The sequence below is a fragment of the Bos javanicus genome, chromosome 8 (genome assembly GCF_032452875.1).
Source record: "Bos javanicus breed banteng chromosome 8, ARS-OSU_banteng_1.0, whole genome shotgun sequence".
Classification (NCBI taxonomy): domain Eukaryota; kingdom Metazoa; phylum Chordata; class Mammalia; order Artiodactyla; family Bovidae; genus Bos; species Bos javanicus.
In genome coordinates this window covers 112,754,783-112,772,388 of record NC_083875.1, presented here as the reverse complement: position 1 = coordinate 112,772,388, position 17,606 = coordinate 112,754,783, and the positions used below count along the sequence as shown (strand labels likewise).

Genomic DNA, 17,606 nt, shown 5'->3' with positions numbered 1-17,606 from the left:
TCTCAAAGGTGAAAAAAATGGCTTTCCTAGTGGCTCAGATGGTAAAGAATCTGCCTGCAATGCAGGAGATCCAGGTTCGATGCCTGGGTCAGGAACATCTCCTGGAGAAGGGAATGGCAACCAACTCCAGTATTCTGGCCTGGAGACGCCCATGGACAGAGGAGCCTGGCGGGCCACAGTCCATGGGGTTAAAAAGAGTCAAACACGACTGAGTGACCAACACTTTCACTTTTTCACTTTTCATAATCATCTCAAAAGCCCTCCATGTGCCTCTTTTCAATCTCCACCTATAATCTAATCTCCTTGTTGGTTTTTTTATATCTCTCTCCTTACTTTCTAAAGCAAGATACAAATGACTTTTGCCGGTTTTACAGCATCCATCTTCTGTTAAAATGGCATATGGCGCTCAACTCCGTGTCAACCACTGACCAGGCGGGGGCCTGATCTGTCTCCTGGCGACTGCCGGTGGCGAGCACCTGAGCTCAGGTGGGCCGGTGAGCTGACCCCTCCTCCTCAGGCACCATCCTCTGGCTGAGGCAGCTTCCAGGCGAGCAGCGTTGACCCTGAAACCCAGGTGCCCCACCGCTGGGCTTGCTCAGAACCTGCCCGAAGGCGGTTCTTCCCTCAACCCCAGCTCAGACTGCTGTCCTTCCACGGCCAGGGGCCTCAGTCCCCCCCAGGGCTGGTGGGCACGGCGGGGCGGCTGCATGCAGCCAGCATGGGGCTGGTCTCGGGGAAGCAGGGGGATGTCCGGCTGGCCGGGCTCCAGGCCCACAGCCCAGCCCCCACGTCCCCCTCGGCCACCATCTCTGTCGGCCTTTGCCCACACGCCCTTCTGCAGCCGCCCCACCCGGGTCTCGGGGCTCCAGCTCCCGGCGATCCTGAAACACCCAAGCACAAGTGCGGGGAAGTGTCTTCCACCTCACACAAAATGTCACGTGATATCTGTCACCGGAAGGAAGAGCTGAGTCCTTCTCCCCAGTCCCCTCCATGACCCATGAGACCCCCAGGAGACCATCAGTGATGCGGACTCAGCACAGCTGTGAAAGTTCAAAGGGTCTCGTTACAAGCTCTGACAGGTTTGGCAACTTTAAAAAAATCAATTCTTAATCTTCCCGATCTATTTTCTCATGGTATTTCCATGGACAGTCATGATGCTCCTGCAAAGACCCCTCATATGACTTCCAGGTCCCTTCAGGACCCCATCCTGTATCCCGCCTGGGCCCAGGGCACCACGGGCTGCACAGCTGTCCACAGCATTTCCAGCCAGAGCCAGAAACGTTGGGGGTGGGGCGGGGGCTGCAGCTTTCTCCTGGGAGCTCACCCCGACCTGCCCGAGACTCTCAACAAGGTGGCCAGCTGGGTCCCCAGGACATCACCCAGCCGTGAGGAAGAGAGACGAGCCCTCTCTGAATACCCCCGAGTTGCCCTTCCCCTTTCCCGTTTCTCTGTGAAGGGCCCAGCCCCTCGGGGACCCGCCTCCCAATCGGCTCATGAAAGGAAGACCTGTGCTCTGTTTGGGAACGTGGCCCGTTTATTGGAACCGAAGGCATCGTTACATAGTGCAAATGTCTCTTTGGTGATGGGCTGATTACAGTGAGCAGGAGGGCACTTGCTGGCAGCAAACATCTGGTTGGAAGGGCCAGTGGGCACACACACACCGCGTCCAGTGGGCACGCACGCACCGCGTCCTCGTGGGGCTGCTGCCCGGCGCGCACGGCCCACCCCAGACGGCCGCCCCACGGGCAGGACAAAGCCACCCCAGTCCCCACGTCCTCCGCACGAGGGCGCCTTCAGACTCCACACGCTCCAGACTGCGGGATCTCATACCTGAGCAACTTACATAACCATCTACCTCAGACAAAGCGAACCGTTTCCTGTCTGCAGAGATGGGTGCCAAGGCCTGACTGTTTACCCAGCCTGCCTGCTGTGTGAAGAGAAGCCCTGTGCCCGGGAACACTGGAGCTTGTACTATCCGATCACCAGTGATGTGCGCTCAGAAGTCCAGCCGACCGTGTGTAGAGCCGCTGCCTGCCCCCCGGCTGGAATGCGACCCAGCAGGCACTGGGGTCTCCTCTGCGGGGAGAAGGCGGGCCGCGCTGGGACCAGGCTTCCAACGTGCCTGGCACCTGCTGGACTCCTCCTGGAGACCTGCCTCCTCTCCCCCGCGCCCGTGACAGGCTGCACATGGTACCACCAGCTCCGGACTCGCCCACATGGCCGAGGTGGCCGGGTCCCCAGAGGGCTCCCAGGAAGCGCGGGCGGGCACCGTGTCTGCACCCAGCACAGGGCCCGGCTGGCGCTGGACACTCAGGTCTGAGCACTGAGCAGGAGACCCAGGGACCTGTTTCTCAGAACACAGACCACTTTGCATTTGGAACCAAACAGGAGGTTCTGGTCGAGTAAAAAGACAGAGACCGTGAGGTATGGAAGTTGTTTCTCACTGAATCCTACGAGAACTCGAGCGGAGTGGATGTGCTGTTTCTGCCGTATCTAAAGCTAAAACGTGGGTGAAGTTTCATCCAACGTCACACGCGGCGGGGAAACGAATGAGGTATAGGGACCGGCTGCTTTTCTTGAACGCACTCTCACAACCTGAAGTCAGAAAGTCCCCGACACTCGCGTTCCTCCCGTCGGAACAGGGATCGAGAGCGTGGTGGCTCGTCCGTGGACTCTGGCGGGCGAAGCCAGGCGGCAGAGCAGGGCGAGCGTGGCCGCGGGCGATGCTGGTGGGGACGGGCCGCCGTCCCACCTGGTCCACACCCAGCAGCGTGTGTGCCGGTCACGGGGGAGCGCTGCGGCTTCCACGGCAGGGCCCGCGGAGCTGCAGGGGCCGAGGGCGCGGGCGCAGGGGGCTTGCTCTGGCCGCCCGTGCTGCCGCCACACGTCCATGCCGACCGCTGTTTGCCAGGGACGGATTCTCTTTCAAATCCTGCGTCCCTCCTCCGCCGGCTCCGCTCTGCACGCTTCTGGAGCCGGGACCGGCGGGACTAACTTTCAGTTGAGAAGAAACGGTGATACTAGGTGAAATCAATTAGGAGCCTAAATGATTGAACTGTGCAATTTAATAGTAGCACCAATTTTTCATTAAAAAAAATTAAATAGAACCCTGAGAAGCCTTAACATGGAGTCAGGCACGCGTCTGCCCCGTGGTCTGCTGGCGAGCGCTCAGGCCGGGGTTCCCCGAGCCGCGGCCCCCGCGTCCCAGCCTCGCCGCCTACGCGGCCTCGCTCCCAAGGGCTGGGACAAGCTCCGGGCTCGCAGACGCTCAGGGCTGCGTCCCCGTGGAGTCTCCCGGGCACACGGGACAGCAGGCCCCGCCGACCCTGGTGGGCGCTGGGCAGTCAGCCGGCTGGCAAGTCTCCACGAAGCAGGTGACCTGCCCGTCCTGGAAGGGAGAGCGCGGAGCCGTCAGCCCTGGGAGCCGCCCCAGGTGTGCCTGGCCCACTGGGCTGGCCTCCTGGGGGGATTCTGGGGTTAAAAGGGCAGCTGACTCCCCTCTACAGCAGACACCCGGCTCCTTCCAGAGGCTCCCTGCTGGCCCCGGCTGTCAGCCTCGCCCTGGGGGCCCCGGGGATCACATCCCTGCATGCTGACCAGACTGGCTACAGAGGAGCTGGGCAGCAGGGCTGTGTCCAAACCAGACAACAGCAGGGACACCAGACCGCTGCTCTGCCCGCCCAGGGGACAAACCCATCCCCAGCTGGCTCCCAACTCCGCTGCAAAGCCCCTCCTGGGCTGGGCCCTGCCAGGCCCACCCCCGAGGCCCCTGCTGCCTGCTCCATCCATTCGCTCAGAGACAGGGAGCTGCCCCTCCTCGCCTGTGTGGACACTCCTGTGCTGACCAGGCGCGGCAGGGTCCCCATACGGTTCTGGGGGGAGAGCCCGTCAACCTTCACGTAGGGTTCTGGGTGGGGGAGAGCCCGTGAACCTTTACGTATGGTTCTGGGGGAGAGCCTGTCAACCTTTACGTATGGTTCTGGGTGGGGGAGAGCCCCAGCTCCCGAGGGAAGAGAGAGGGGACCCCGCAGCTGAGAGCTCGGACCCCCGGGGCCTGCCCGGGCGCACACTCACGCGGCATTCACAAATGGTGCAGGGATCCCGAGTCCACTCAGCCCCGTCCGCGTGCGAGCTGCCGTCTGCGTCCACGCAGTCTGTGCCGAGCCGAGACTCGAGTTTCTTTATCTGCAGCAAAGCAGACGTGCGGGTGCTCGCACACCGTTCAGCGCCCGCTCCCGCTCTGCCACTCGAGATAGCGTCTCAGGACGGATGAGAGAGACCCCAAACCCGAGAGAGACGACGGGGCTGAGAGAGACCCCAAAGCCCCTTCCTGGAGCTTCAAGCGCGTCCCAAACCTGCATGACAACTGCCTGACGCCCCACCACGCCCGTGTCTGAGGCCAGAAGTGCCTGGGCCAGAAATGCGGCCCAGTGGTGCGTGAAGAGGAGGAGAGGACCCTCGGACAGGAGCAAAGAGGAGGCGGATGCCGGACTGGGCAACAAAAACGTTCTCAACAGCTTCTCAAAGCAGTGCTGGGCTGGGACTGCCCTGGAGCCCGAAGGCACACAGCCCTGCTGGGGGCAGTGCTGAGGCTGACGGAGGCTGGGGGCCCTTGGGCCCTGGTCGTGACAGTCCAAGAGCCCTGGCCCGGCTCCCTCGGGGGCACCTGAGAGGGGAGAACCCCCACCCCACTGAGACTGAGATCCAGGACAGGAGCCTGGGCGGGGGGCGGGGCGGCCATTGAGACTGAGGCCTGGGACAGGCACTGGGGGGCTCTCGCTGCCCCGCCTGCCTCCTTCCTTCCTCAGGCAGCCTGACCCATCTGAGCAGAGTGGTCTGACCCCCACCCTGCCCTCCACCCCTTCTTGGGGGTCGGGGATCCGGCCAACTGGACACAGGTACTAACCCCACGGTGGGTGCAGCCCCCATGGCTGGGCCCTCGGGATGCCCCGTGCCATCGGCTCAGGGCCTGTGAGGGTTTGCGTCTCCGGCTCCAGGCGCAGGGTAGGGGGGCTTCCCGCCCAAGCCCTGACCCTGCAGGGTGCTGAGCCGGGCTGGGCCCTCCATGACCCCTCCCTCCCGCCTGTGACCCACTCAGCTAGCACAAAGGGCCCCCCGGGCAGAGGAGACGCCGCAGGGCAGACACACAGCGGCTGCGGAGTGGCCAGCACGCCTCTACTAGGGGCTGAACAGAAGACGCCGCGTCCCCCGAGCTGAGGACCGAGGCTCCCAGAGGCGGGAGGGGCCTCCGGCATCCCAAACCCGCCTCAGCACAACCTGAGATCTGCAGACTTCTCAGCCTGACACCTCACGCCCTCATCCCGCTACGTGAACGCACACAGAGACCCCCGCGTGTGCCCGGGTGGGGTGGGGCACTGCCCTCTGCAGGCCTCGGGGACGGGCCCAGGACCCGCCTGGGGATGTGTAGCGCCCCTACCCCGCCATCCAAGGGGATCTGACCTCCGTCAAACCCTGTGGCTCTGGGAGCAGAGGCCTAACTGCCATCCCTGGAGGGGCCGCTCTGGGCAGGACTCAAGGCTTGAATTCTGCGTGGCCCTGACCTTGAGCCACTCGTGGTGTGTGGGCTCCGTGGCCGCTCTGGCCAGCATTCTAGGGGACCCTCTGCCCCTTCTCATGCCGAGGACCCCCAGTCCCATAAGCCCAAGAGCGACTCCGTGAGGCCTGGCCGGAGCCAGGCTGAAAGCAGAGAGAGAAATGTGGCCTTGCTGAGGCTCCAGGGCCAAGGACGAAGGGCTGCCGGAACACACTCTCTTCACAGCCGCAGAGGGACACGCAGGCTGGAAGGGAGGCTAGGGGGCCGGGGCCCGGGGTGGGGTGGGGATGGGGAGCCGCCCACCTGCTTCCTGAGGTCCGTGATGGTCTTCTGCATCTCCAGGACAAACTCCCGGAAGTCGGTGGTCCCTGCCCCCTGCAGCTGCTCCAAGGAGGGGTCTGTGGTGTTACTGGGAGGTACCCGGGGCTTCCCGGCTCTGCTCAGAGAGGCAAGGGGCACTCAGGGATGGAGCCGCTGGCGTGGGCTCCCAGGCTGCAGCACGAGGTGCGTGGACGGGCAGACGCGTGGGGCACCCTGCACGCTCGAGGGCCAGCCAGGGGCTCGGTCATACCTTGGCACCTTCCCGGGCCCCGTCTCCCTGGCTGGCTCATCCTCCTGGTAGCTGAACTCAAGAGACCGCCTGCCTCGGAAGTGGTAGGAGAAGGCATTGAACTGGCCGCGGGTTCTGCAGTCTGTGGGCAAAGTGTACAGGTCAGGGTTGGCGACTCTCACGAAGGACATCAAGGACGTCTGGGAGAGAACCTTCCCTCCCGAAGGACACGAGAGGTGCTCACATCACAGGGGGCGGAGGCGCCCTGCACTCAGCTCCCTGCTACCCCGGGCGAGGGGCCTGGAGCCTGTGGCCCCCCCACGCTCCCCCCAGCACAGCCCAGCCCCCGAGTGGGGCACACACCCGCCATCCTGCCCAACCCAGGAGACTTTATTTCAGTAATTTCTACGACTCTTTCAAAACGGCACACGGGAATGGATTCCTCTCTATGACTCATCAGCCCACAGAGAAGCTGAAATTCATCACTTTGATCCAAAGAAAAAGATGTTCCCAGATGGAGCTCCTTGGGTTTCCCACACGTGCTACTTCCACACTTGGATCAAACAAAAACATGACTGAGACGCAGCTCAAGGCTGTGTCAAGCGGCCCTTTCGTACTCAGGGAAGTGAAACGTTAACAGCAATTGACATCTGGTCCTGTCAAACTGAGCTCTCTTTTTCCTGCCGCTTTTTAGGTACGACTCTTGGACTAAAAGAAACACAGATAAAGCTCATAAAGCAACTCTTCTAAGTTGTGTCCTATCAGGGCTGTGCCTCAGACAGCTAAGAGGAGAGGAATCCAGAAGAAAGGAGGTCAGAGCTGCGCCAAGCACCTACACCTCTGCCGTCCCGCTGAAGAGGCTGGGGACGGACAGAGGACAAGTCTGGATCAGGGCTCAGGCTCTCGGAGGACTTGGGTTTGGGGCAAAAAACAGCAAACCTGAATTCGTCCCTTCCTCGACAACTACAGGGAGTCTGGTAAAGCTATCAGAAAATGGAGTTTCTGTATCTAAAAAAACTGGCTTTTCCCTATGATTTTCAAATAGAACTGCTTTCTGTGAACACAAAAAATAAAATTCTTTGCCATATATGTGGAAAACTGTTGCAACCTTAATAAACCAGTCAAAGTATTTTTTTTAAGAAAGAAAAACAAGATCCCAAGTTCCCAAGAGCTATAAAAATAAGAATTAAATGCTTTGCAAACTTGGGAATACACAGAGCAAAACTTTAAATTTTAAGTGAATTCTACAACATTGTAAATCACATTTGTCATATACATTATATTTAGCATATTATACATTACACGTACATCATACACGTGCAGAGAGAGGCTACAAACACTCACATAACACCCACACATATCAACCCAGATTTCAATACTTACTAATGAAAAGAACAGCGAATTAAGACCAATTACTAATGGGAACGACCTAGGCTGGACTTCTTCAGGAAGAAGACACGGGAGGGAAAACTGGATTCTGCACCTGTGCCCGCCAGCATGGCGGGCCAAGGGCTGGGGCTCGGGGCCACCTCAGCCACGGCTGTGTGACCCGTGGGGTCACCACCGGAACGGGCCCTCGGTGTTTCCCCGCTGCAGTGTTCCCTAGGTCTCTGATCACAGTCTGAATAAAGCCAAAGCTACGTTCAAAGGAGAACCCAGAATGCGGAGCAGGAGCCTCGTGGGGAGACACTGGCCCCTGCGCAGCCTGGATGGCACATCCAGAAACGGGCCTCCCGGGCTCCCAGAGGCCTGCGGGCGCCTGCCATCGCCCCTCGCTTCCTCAGGAGTGTTCACAGCATGCCTCTCTGCTTACAGAAGTTATTCTCGGCATTTAGGACACACAGCACACATTTAAAAAGATCGACTTTATCTCCGACACACTGTTCACGTTTCTTATTCATCTTTTACCTGCAGGTTCAGATTTATTGCTTAGTTGCTAAGCTGTGTCCACCTCTTTTGCAACCCCGTGGGCGGTAGGCACCAGACCAGGCTCCTCTGTCCGTGGGACTCTCCAGGCAAGAATACTGGAGTGGGTAGCCTATCCCTTCTCCAGGGGGTCTTCCCAACCCAGGGATCCAACCGGACTCTGCTGCATTGCAGGCAGATCACCACTGAGCCACCAGGGAACCACAGGTACAAGCAGGCGGCTGTCAGATGTAGGCGCGTGGGAGGCTTTCAAGGAACACTAGGCGCTTCCTGCATCAACGCTGTGCCCTCTGTTTCTTTCACTGAGTGTCTCAGCTCTCATACTAACTCCTTCTCTTGGCTTTACAGACTCGTCACAGTCACTCACCACGTCCAGGTTCCACAGCGCTGCCCAGCGGGGACGCTCAGGGCTGGCCGCCCCCCAGGCCCCCGTCTCCGCCTGTCCCCTGCTGTGCTGACCCCAGCCCGCGCTCCGCCCAGCTGTCAGCGGAGGGTGGGAAGCCGCGCACCTTCACAGCAGTCCCGCCACACTCGGAGGTCCACGCGGGGGATCTCGTCGCAGCTGCTGTAGCCGTGCGGGAACTCGGCCACGCGGAACACGTCCCTCTGCACACGCGTGATGTTGTCGGCGTTGTCGCACACGATGCGGGCCAGCGAGCTCTGCTTGATCTGGGTGAGCTGGGCGGGAGTGAAGACCCCCGGGTTCTCGTACCACAGCCTGCGTCCCCGGAGCGAGAGTGGGGTCAGAGAGAGCCTGGCGAGGTCGCAGCCCCAGGAGCTGGTTAAGACCGTCCTCACGCTCAGCTCCGCTCACGACACAGACCTGAGAGTCACGTGCTTAGGTGACAGAGCTCTGAGCAACCCGAGGAGAGGAGAAGTCCGCGCTAAGACCAGCAGCAGTCACTGCCGAACCAGCACCGGCCACTCTCTGGGAACACCCCTGCCCGGGGTGCCCGCTGAGCTCCTGGGGCTTACCTGTCCCCGTCCCGAAGGCGCCTGAACTGCGTGCTGAGCAGACACATCAAGGTGGGTCCCAGGCGGCTGCCGGGCACCAGGTCCTCCACCATGAGGGCCGGGAACAGGTCGATGTTGAGCGGGGAGCCGTACAGCCTGCGAGAAGGAGCGGAGCCTCAGACTCAGCGCCGGGGCCCGGGGAGCGCCAGGCGCACGTCACGCCCGACCCTCTGCGACCCCGTGGACTGCGGCCCACCAGGCTCCTCTGTCCCTGGGATTCTCCAGGCAAGGATACTGGAGGGGGTTGCCATTTCCTCCTCCAGAGGATCTTCCCGACCCAGGGATCGAACCTGGGACTGACTCCCTCATGACAGAGAGATTCGTTACCATCTGAGCCACCAGGGAAGCCCAAGACGAGCATTGTCGAAAGTGGGATTCGAGCCCACGCCTCCAGGAAGGCTGCGACCTGAACCCGCGCCCTGGACAGCTCGGCCATCCTGACATAGTGCAGAGCACGGCAGGAACAGAAAAAGCCTCGTGCTGCCCTCCATCACCGTCTGACGTGACTCAGACCTTCACTTAACAATGACAATCCAGCTCCTTCTTTAAAGCATCTCTCAGCCGTATTTTAAAGAAACATTCCTGCTTCCTGTTTATACACACATGGTAAAATACACACACAGAGATGTTTATTATACAAAGTTTAGAGAAGCCCAGAAAACACAAGGAAGGAAATTAAAACCAAATCTTCCTGACTGCTCAAAGACAGCCTGAGGTCTTAGTGTGAACCTTCCACAGCCCCCGTCGCAGAAGCACACGAAGACGAAGCTACGAACCACTGGAGGCACACGCTCCGAAGACGCAGGCGTCTCCCCAACACCGGACACGTGTCTCCTGTGAGGAACCTACTCACTAACGGACACGGGACAAAAGACTAAGTCAGCAAGGCTTAGACGTCCAAGGACAAGCCCTTTCGTCAAACTCTTCCAAGTCCTACGCATCCTGTAATCGAGACGCCTCTTCCACCCTCTCGGACCTGGGATGCTGACCTTGGGCAAGGGTGGGCAGGGCCGTCTGCAGAGCTGCTCATCTCGGGAGCGGGGTCAGCGTGAGGCCGCCCTCAGCGCCCGCAAGTTCACGCTGAACTTCGGTTCAGGTGGCAATCATCAGGAAGAGCCAGGAGAGTTTGGTTCTCTGCCTGAGGGGGCTTTTCCCAGAGGAGACACCCTGTTCCCAGGTGGGGCTCCCCCTCTGCCCCAACCTGAACAACTGGCCTGCACGGGACGCCCCCACGCTGGGGGCGCAGACCCAGATGGAGAGGGCACCTGGATGATCACAGCCCCCAGGCAAGGTCACTCCTCCACTCACACCAGGCTGCTGGGAATGGATCTGGTCAGACACCACCAACACAGCGGGGACCACTCGCTCCTGCTCCTCCGTCCAGAGGCCTCCCTTCCCTGGCGGGCTCAGGGGCCGAGGCTGGGACCCGCTGTCGCGTCACCTCTCCTCTGGGACACCCCTCTCACTCCCACTCTTAGTGGGGCCTGACGCAGGGGAAGGGAGAGGTGGGACCCCCGTGTGGGCGGGTCATGCATTTGGCCCGGGTCCCGCAACTCCCAACAGGGCTGGGCTGGAGAGCAGGTCCTTCGCAGGGTGATGATGTAAGTCGGGCAAGGGACAAACCCTGGGGAAATGACCTTGTCCCTCTAGACGAGAACAACAGGGATATTCAAGCGTGAAAGACACTGACCGTCCACACCCCCGAGCTGAGCAGCCCTGGGACGCAAGGTCTTGGACAGGAGGGTGATCGTCTACGAATCCGGCCACCTGACACTGTGATTTAAACCAAGACTGGAGCACGTTAAACTGAGTGGATGACAGTGCTCACTTACTTACAACCTGCAGTGAATCATGAGCAAGGCGTCACTTCCCCCAGAAGGCACGGGCCCGGCCCCAGGGGAGCACAGCTGAGCCTCAGGGTTAAGCCTGTAACTTAGGAGCCAGCGGCCCACCTTGTACAGAACAGGAGAGTCCGGAGCACACCCAGAGTGAGCCTTTACAAGAAAGCATCGTTTTCCTTTCTAAAAGACTCGTTCAAATGTGAGAGAAACTACTGCACATGCACAGGGACCAGCTGACCAGCGGCTGCGAGGGTTCCCCGTGAGTGGTCACCTCCACTAAAGACCAGGTCAGAAACACCGGAATAAATGATGTGAAACACAGGACTGGAGGAGCCAGAGTAGACTGGACACAAGGAGAGAGGCTGGTGGGTCTTGAGAGCTCGGTCAATCCACGGTCTAGATGCACAGGGCCCGGGGAGCAGGCTGGCATGGGGGGAAGCCCCTCTCAGCAGGCCTGATGAGCCCAAGCTTGGCTGCTGCTTTGCTCCCGGGAGGACGGGCTGCCCAGGGCTTCCCGGGGCCCCTGCCCCATGCAGCAGGTCTCCTCACACCTCTGTCCCCCCAGCCCAGGGACGTCTCTCCCGGGAAGAGTGGAAGCTGCCACCTACGGGGCAGGGACCCTGGGAACGTGGACAAACCTCAGGGCTCAGGACTCACCGTCCTGCCGGCTCCGGGGCCACAGCAGGCGCACCCAGCGGCCTCCCGTCTCTAACTCCACGCTCCACCCCACCCTCCCGGGCTCGGCCCCGCCCCACGCGGCCCCCACACCCACCGCTGCAGCTTCTCCCGGATCTCGGGGCTCTTGATCTCATTCTTCAGGCCCTCGAAGGTGTGGGCGGCCGACAGGTTGCAGTAGACGCGGTACTCGTGGTAGGGCGGCACGCCGTGGTCGCGGCCGCGCTGGATGTTGATGGCGGCCAGGTCCAGCGCCACCGTGTGTGCCATGGAGAAGAGCCGCTCGGTGAGCTCTGTGTTGAGCAGCTGGGACGGCACGCGCATCTTGCCGGGCACGCCGAAGAGGCCGCGGAGCAGCGGGTCGATGCCGCCCTCGTTGACGATGCGGAAGGGAGAGAAGAAGGCCTTGTGCAGCGGCACGTGGCCCAGGGCCAGCGGCCGGAAGTCCTCGTCCAGCCGCTGCAGCACAGGGTTGACAAGCGTGTGGCCGAAGCGGAAGGCGGCCGTGGCGAAGGCGTTGACGATGCCGGCGTTGACGCCCGGGTCGTAGCCGCGGTACTCGCCCAGCATCTTCATGCCTGCCTCGCCCAGCACCTTGGGCAGCCAGTGCTGGAAGGTGATGTGCTGCATCTGGGCGCCCACCAGCTTGCGGGCTTCGTGGTAGACTGTGTCGCCGTCCCAGTGCGGGTTCAGTGCCAGCAGCTCAGTGGCCACGCGGTTGTGCTCGCGGAACCAGAGTGTGTGCATGCTGGTGAGGCCCAGCTGCTCGTTGGCACGGTGGTCGCCGGCCAGGAAGCAGGGGATGGGGCTCTCGTTCTCGTCCCGCATGCACTCGGTGGGCGGCCCGGCGGCGAAGGGCAGCAGAGGCTTGCCAGAGCGCTGCACAATGCCCTGGCGCAGCAGCCCGCGCTGGCTGGCCAGGTCGCGGACCGCGCGGGCCTCGTGCTCAGAGCTGCCATACACATTGGAGGCGTCGATGTAGGACGTGAGCTGGTTGATCTGCTCGCGGGGGTACACGGAGTTCATGAGCAACGACGTCATGCCGCTGCCGCACACGGGGCTGGAGCGCACGAAGAACATGCATCGTGCCCCGCTTCGTGCCCGCGGGTCGTCGGGCGGCAGGGCCACCGAGAAGCAGGGTGGGTCGTTGCTGCAGGCCGAGCTGCAGTGCTGCCCGTCGGAGAAGCGGGCCTGGCTCAGGGCCACCACCGTGGAGTCCAGGTCGTGGTCCAGGAACTGGCCCCACTGCATGAGCATGTGCGTGAACTGCTCGTCCGGGGTGATGGCCTCTGAGCCGATGAGGGCCGTGGACACCAGGCGGGGCATGGGCAGCGGGTGCCCGTGGTAGCGCCGGCCAGGGTCGATGCCGCGTGGCGTGTTGAAGCCGTTCTCGTACACGGCCTTGAGCAGGCGTTCGAAGGCGGTGAGCGAGGCGCCCCACATGGGGTGCTGCAGGTTATTGCAGGTGCCGTCGTGCGTGCGGTACTTCCGGTGGAAGCACATGTCCGAGCAGTTGTTCACGCGCCGGTGGGCCGTGCAGCCCGACAGGTTGGCGATCAGGCTCAGGTACTGCGGGGACACGAGGTCGTTGTAGTGGTAACCTGGCCGGGGGCAGGAGACGTGGCTCAGCGACCCACGGCTGGGCCTGCTGGACCCGACGTGTGCAGGGACCCGGGAGGGGAAAGGCAGGGAGGTGGGCAGCTTCCAGCAGGAGCGGACCTGACGCACCAGCGCCTGCTCCCGCTGCAGGCCCTCCCGGGCCAGACGCCCAGGGCTCCACGCTCGTCCACACTCTGGCTGGACACATCCAGAGCATCTCAGAGCCCAGCAGGATCGACTAGACCCGGACTTACAGGGAACGGGAGCCAGAGGCCCTCTGCAGAGGACAGGGTCCTAAACACCCACACACAGGGCAGTGAAGACCCACGGGCGAGTCCGTCCTGGCCGGGGGAGAGGGGATCGGACACTCGGGGAGGTGGGAAGACCCACGGGCGAGTCTGTCCTGCCCGGGGGAGAGGCGATTGGACACTCGGGAGGTGGGCTGTGCCAGAGGAGCTTTGAAGGGACAGGACGCCGGGCTCCCAGTGCCAGCTGGCATCCAGTATCAGACAGGACGCTGGGCTCCCAGCGCCAGCTGGCATCCAGCATCAGGCTCAGACCCGAAACTCTGGCAGCTCCTGCCTCCCAGAGAGAAAGCAAGGGTGGCCCCCTGCTCAGTCACAGCCGCCCCAAGGAAGCCCAGTCCTGAGCCCAAGAGCCAGCCTGGGAAGCGCTGCCTCCCACACGCTGCCTGAGCACTCACCCCCTTGGGTCCTACAGAGCTTCATGGTGGGGGGGACCCATGCCAAGGGCAGGGGGAGGGTGGCGTCCAAGCACTCACCCCCTTGGGTCCTACAGAGCTTCATGGTGGGGCACCCATGCCAAGGGCAGGGGGAGGGTGGCGTCCAAGCACTCACCCCCTTGGGTCCTACAGAGCTTCATGGTGGGGCACCCATGCCAAGGGCAGGGGGAGGGTGGCGTCCACACAGCACCTGCTGGGGCCCCACCAGCACCCTCCTAGCACCCCTGACCTGCACCCAGGGCCTCCCAGAGCTCCCCTCTGCCCAGAGGACCTGAGGGTCAGGGCCCAGGGCTGGGCCAGCACAGCCCCTGAGCTGAGCACACTTCTCGTCCCCACCCGCTCTCCTACCAGGTCTGTGAGAACCACCCCACTGTCCCCGCTCAGGCTAACCGCAGTGACGATGCTCGCCACAGACACGGCGCCAGGCGGGCTGGGCCCACCCCGGGAAGGGGCTGTGACGGTGGCGCTGCGGGTACTGACTGGTTCCGTTGAGGTCCACCATCAGGCCGTGCCGCACGTGCTCCTGGATCAGCTGCAGCGTCCGCTCAAAAATCTCCCCGGCCCGGGCCTGCTCCACTGTGTAGGGGTCCCGCGGGTACCGGAACAGGGCCAGCAGGTCGTTCGGGGAGCGAGGGCGGCTGGCGGGCGCGTGGGGCGAGGAGGCAAGAGTGGAACAGATGACCGAGAACAAAAGTCACTCAAGAATCACCGCAGTTAACTGTTTCTACGGCTACATTTCCATGGACAGGAAGCACCGTACCTTACTCATCCCATGGAAGGCAACAAAGCAAAGGAACAAAGTCAAAAGACGCTAAAAATAAGTGATTCATTACGTCAAGAGAAAGAAAACACAGATAGTCTATTTTAATTCAAACGCAGTAAAAACACTTGGGGGTTGCCAAGATGAGCAAACGCATGAATGGCTTAAGAAATACTTTGTTTTTGCCAACTCACTGAGTAACAAGCCCAAGAAATGAGTCAAAAGTGTTCTGAAATGTTCTATTTGTGAATCACAGGTCAGCTTCTGCTTGGAAAGGACACACCTTTCTGTTAGCCCCCAGAAAAGCTAACACAACGCTGTTCACGATTTGCAGATTAGAACACTGCTTTATGCCAGGAATCAGATGAGAGCTTGGTGTGGGAGAAGCGCACGCCCTCTGTAAACCCAGTCCGCGAGCAGGTCACAGCTGCGACTGCTTCTGCACATACCTGTCAAACAAGTGTGTCCGCGTGGAGTTGATGGCTCTGTCCACTGTTGCGATGGCTTCGACGATGGACGTGGCCACAAACGGGTCCCCGTTCCGACTGACATCGGGAACTAGGAGGCAGGAGGTCGTGGGTTACCAGCACACACACAGACACGGGTCACAGAACAAAGACCAGACACCACGGCGCAGACTCCGCTCCAGTGCTGTTTCTATTTTTCCCTCCAAACCTTCAGTGTCTTTATCACAAATTCTACTAGAAGCAGTTTTCAAACTGCATGAAAGATGCAGACGCTTTAAAATCACAGGATTCACCACAAAGGGTCAAAGAAGCTGTAACTGAAAACTCCGAAGTTCTTCTAGCAGAGTATCAGCTGACGGGGAGGCCGACTCAGGTCCGCTGAGCGGCCGCCCTGCCCTGCTGGGCTTTAACCTCCAGTGGGTGCTGTGACGCCTCCTGCCGAGGGACAGACAGCCCTCCTGCTGCTGGACCTCAGCCCACTCGCCTCCCAAGGCTCTGCTGCCCCCCGTCCTAATCCTCATGGAGGATCAGACATCCCACAGCCAGCCTGTGTGCCTGCGCACTGTGCTCACACACACACACGCACACACACATATATGCACACATATGCACACACACGCACACACACGCACACACACGCTGCTGAACCTGCCACCTCTGAAGTTATGGCTTCCTTTCCACTGTCCTCTCTTCATTCCTTTTCAACTTACCAGCATTTAGAGTTTGCTAAACAAAACAGCTTTGTTCCAACCAAGCTTTTATCTTTAAAAACGCCTCAGGACAGGTCACCAAGAACGTGCACTTTAACAAACTAAACAGTAACTTTTTTCCTTCAAAATACGCAAACCTTCTAGAAAACTCGACGTGGTAGAAAACGCCCTTGGTGAGATGCTGCCTTCATGCAGCGGTTCTGGGCGCAGCCCCTCCTCCGGGTACACCCCTTCCTCCGGGCGCACCCCCTGCTCCGGGCGCAGCCCCTCCTCCAGGTACACCCCTTCCTCTGGGCGCAGCCCCTGCTCCGAGTGCAGCCCCTCCTCCGGACGTACCCCCTGCTCCGAGTGCAGCCCCTCCTCCGGGCGCAGCCCCTGCTCCGGGCATACCCCTTCCTCCGGGCACACCCCATCCTCTGGGCACAGCCCCTGCTCCGGGCGCACCCCCTCCTCCGGGCGCAGCCCCTGCTCCGGGCATACCCCTTCCTCCGGGCACACCCCATCCTCTGGGCGCAGCCCCTGCTCCGGGCATACCCCTTCCTCCGGGTGCACCCCATCCTCCGGGCGCACCCCTTGCTCCGGGCGCACCCCGTCCTCCGGGCATACCCCTTCCTCCGGGCGCACCCCATCCTCCGGGTGCACCCCTTCCTCCGGGCGCACCCCATCCTCCGGGTGCACCCCCTCCTCCGGGCACTGATCTCAAATGCAGCCTGACTGGACTTTGTCTTGCAGCTGATTAACAACGCGTGGTAGTTTCAGGTGGACAAAAGGGCTTCAGTCACACGTATGCATCCATCCTCCTCCGAACTCCCCGCCCATCCAGGCTGCCACTTAACATTGAGCAGATGCCTGAAACACAGCGTTCTCAACACAGTATTTTTTCATATTCTCAGAATTGGGATGGAAGTTTCAAGTCTCATTCAAATATTTTTAAATCACTAATCACTTTTAGCAGTAATACTAGATGCCAAAGTACATGGAGTTGAATCAAAGTTTTGAGTGAATATAAATTAGAAATCTACATTCTAGTCATACTAAGTCAAATGAGTTGAATCAAAATGTCATAATTTTTTCAGCTAGGCAAAAACTCATAAATTTTCTAAAACAAATACTATATTAACACAATATATATATACACAAAAGCTTTTCTGGTATGCTTCATAAAGGCTTGAGAGAGAATGACAGCAAAAAAAAAAAAAGATGGAAAAATTGAAGAAATGTAAACTGAGTGAAATGGGAGCACTGAGTGTGAAACAGGAAAAAGGAAACAAACTGGAGAGAGCAAGGCCAGGCCAGCTGCTCATCAGTCACAGCGCGCCCTGGAGAAGGACAGCGACGCCTGGGCCTTTGTGGTTTTCAAACAATCCAAGATAATTCTGTTATGCATCTGGATTTTAAAAAGTGATTATTCTTGGGCTTCCCTTGTGACTCAGCTGGTAAAGAATCCACCTGCAATGCAGGAGACCTGGGTTTGATCCCTGGATTGGGAAGATCCCCTGGAGAAGGGAAAGGCTACCCACTCCAGGATTCTGGCCTGGAGAATTCCGTGGACTGTACAGTCCATGGGGTCGCAAAGAGTTGGACATGACTGAGCGACTTTCACTTTCAGAAGTTTTCTATTAAATGGTAGTTTCAATGATATAGAATTCGATTATTTTCTGTTGAACAGTTGTGATATAATTATTGTAACCAGCAAAAATATAATAGTAACAGCTGTTTATCAGTGTTCACAATCAATAGCCAGACAAAACACAAAACATAATTACAC

General features: G+C 59.9%; 1 protein-coding gene across 3 annotated transcripts in view; it reads right to left on the bottom strand.

The window, feature by feature from the left end:
* Positions 1–1,512: 1,512 nt before the first annotated feature.
* Positions 1,513–17,606, bottom strand: part of PXDN (peroxidasin) — a 62,999-nt gene continuing 46,905 nt past the window's right edge. For all 3 annotated transcript variants that reach the window (XM_061426751.1, XM_061426753.1, XM_061426752.1), the window contains 9 exons: positions 15,111–15,219; positions 14,382–14,539; positions 11,658–13,161; positions 9,006–9,140; positions 8,540–8,748; positions 6,126–6,246; positions 5,858–5,990; positions 4,075–4,185; positions 1,513–3,388 (listed from right to left, as the gene is read on the bottom strand). In XM_061426751.1, the coding sequence (XP_061282735.1) occupies positions 3,269–3,388; positions 4,075–4,185; positions 5,858–5,990; positions 6,126–6,246; positions 8,540–8,748; positions 9,006–9,140; positions 11,658–13,161; positions 14,382–14,539; positions 15,111–15,219 (2,600 nt within the window). In that variant the 3' untranslated portion in view covers positions 1,513–3,268. The remainder of the gene's footprint in view (positions 3,389–4,074; positions 4,186–5,857; positions 5,991–6,125; positions 6,247–8,539; positions 8,749–9,005; positions 9,141–11,657; positions 13,162–14,381; positions 14,540–15,110; positions 15,220–17,606) is intronic.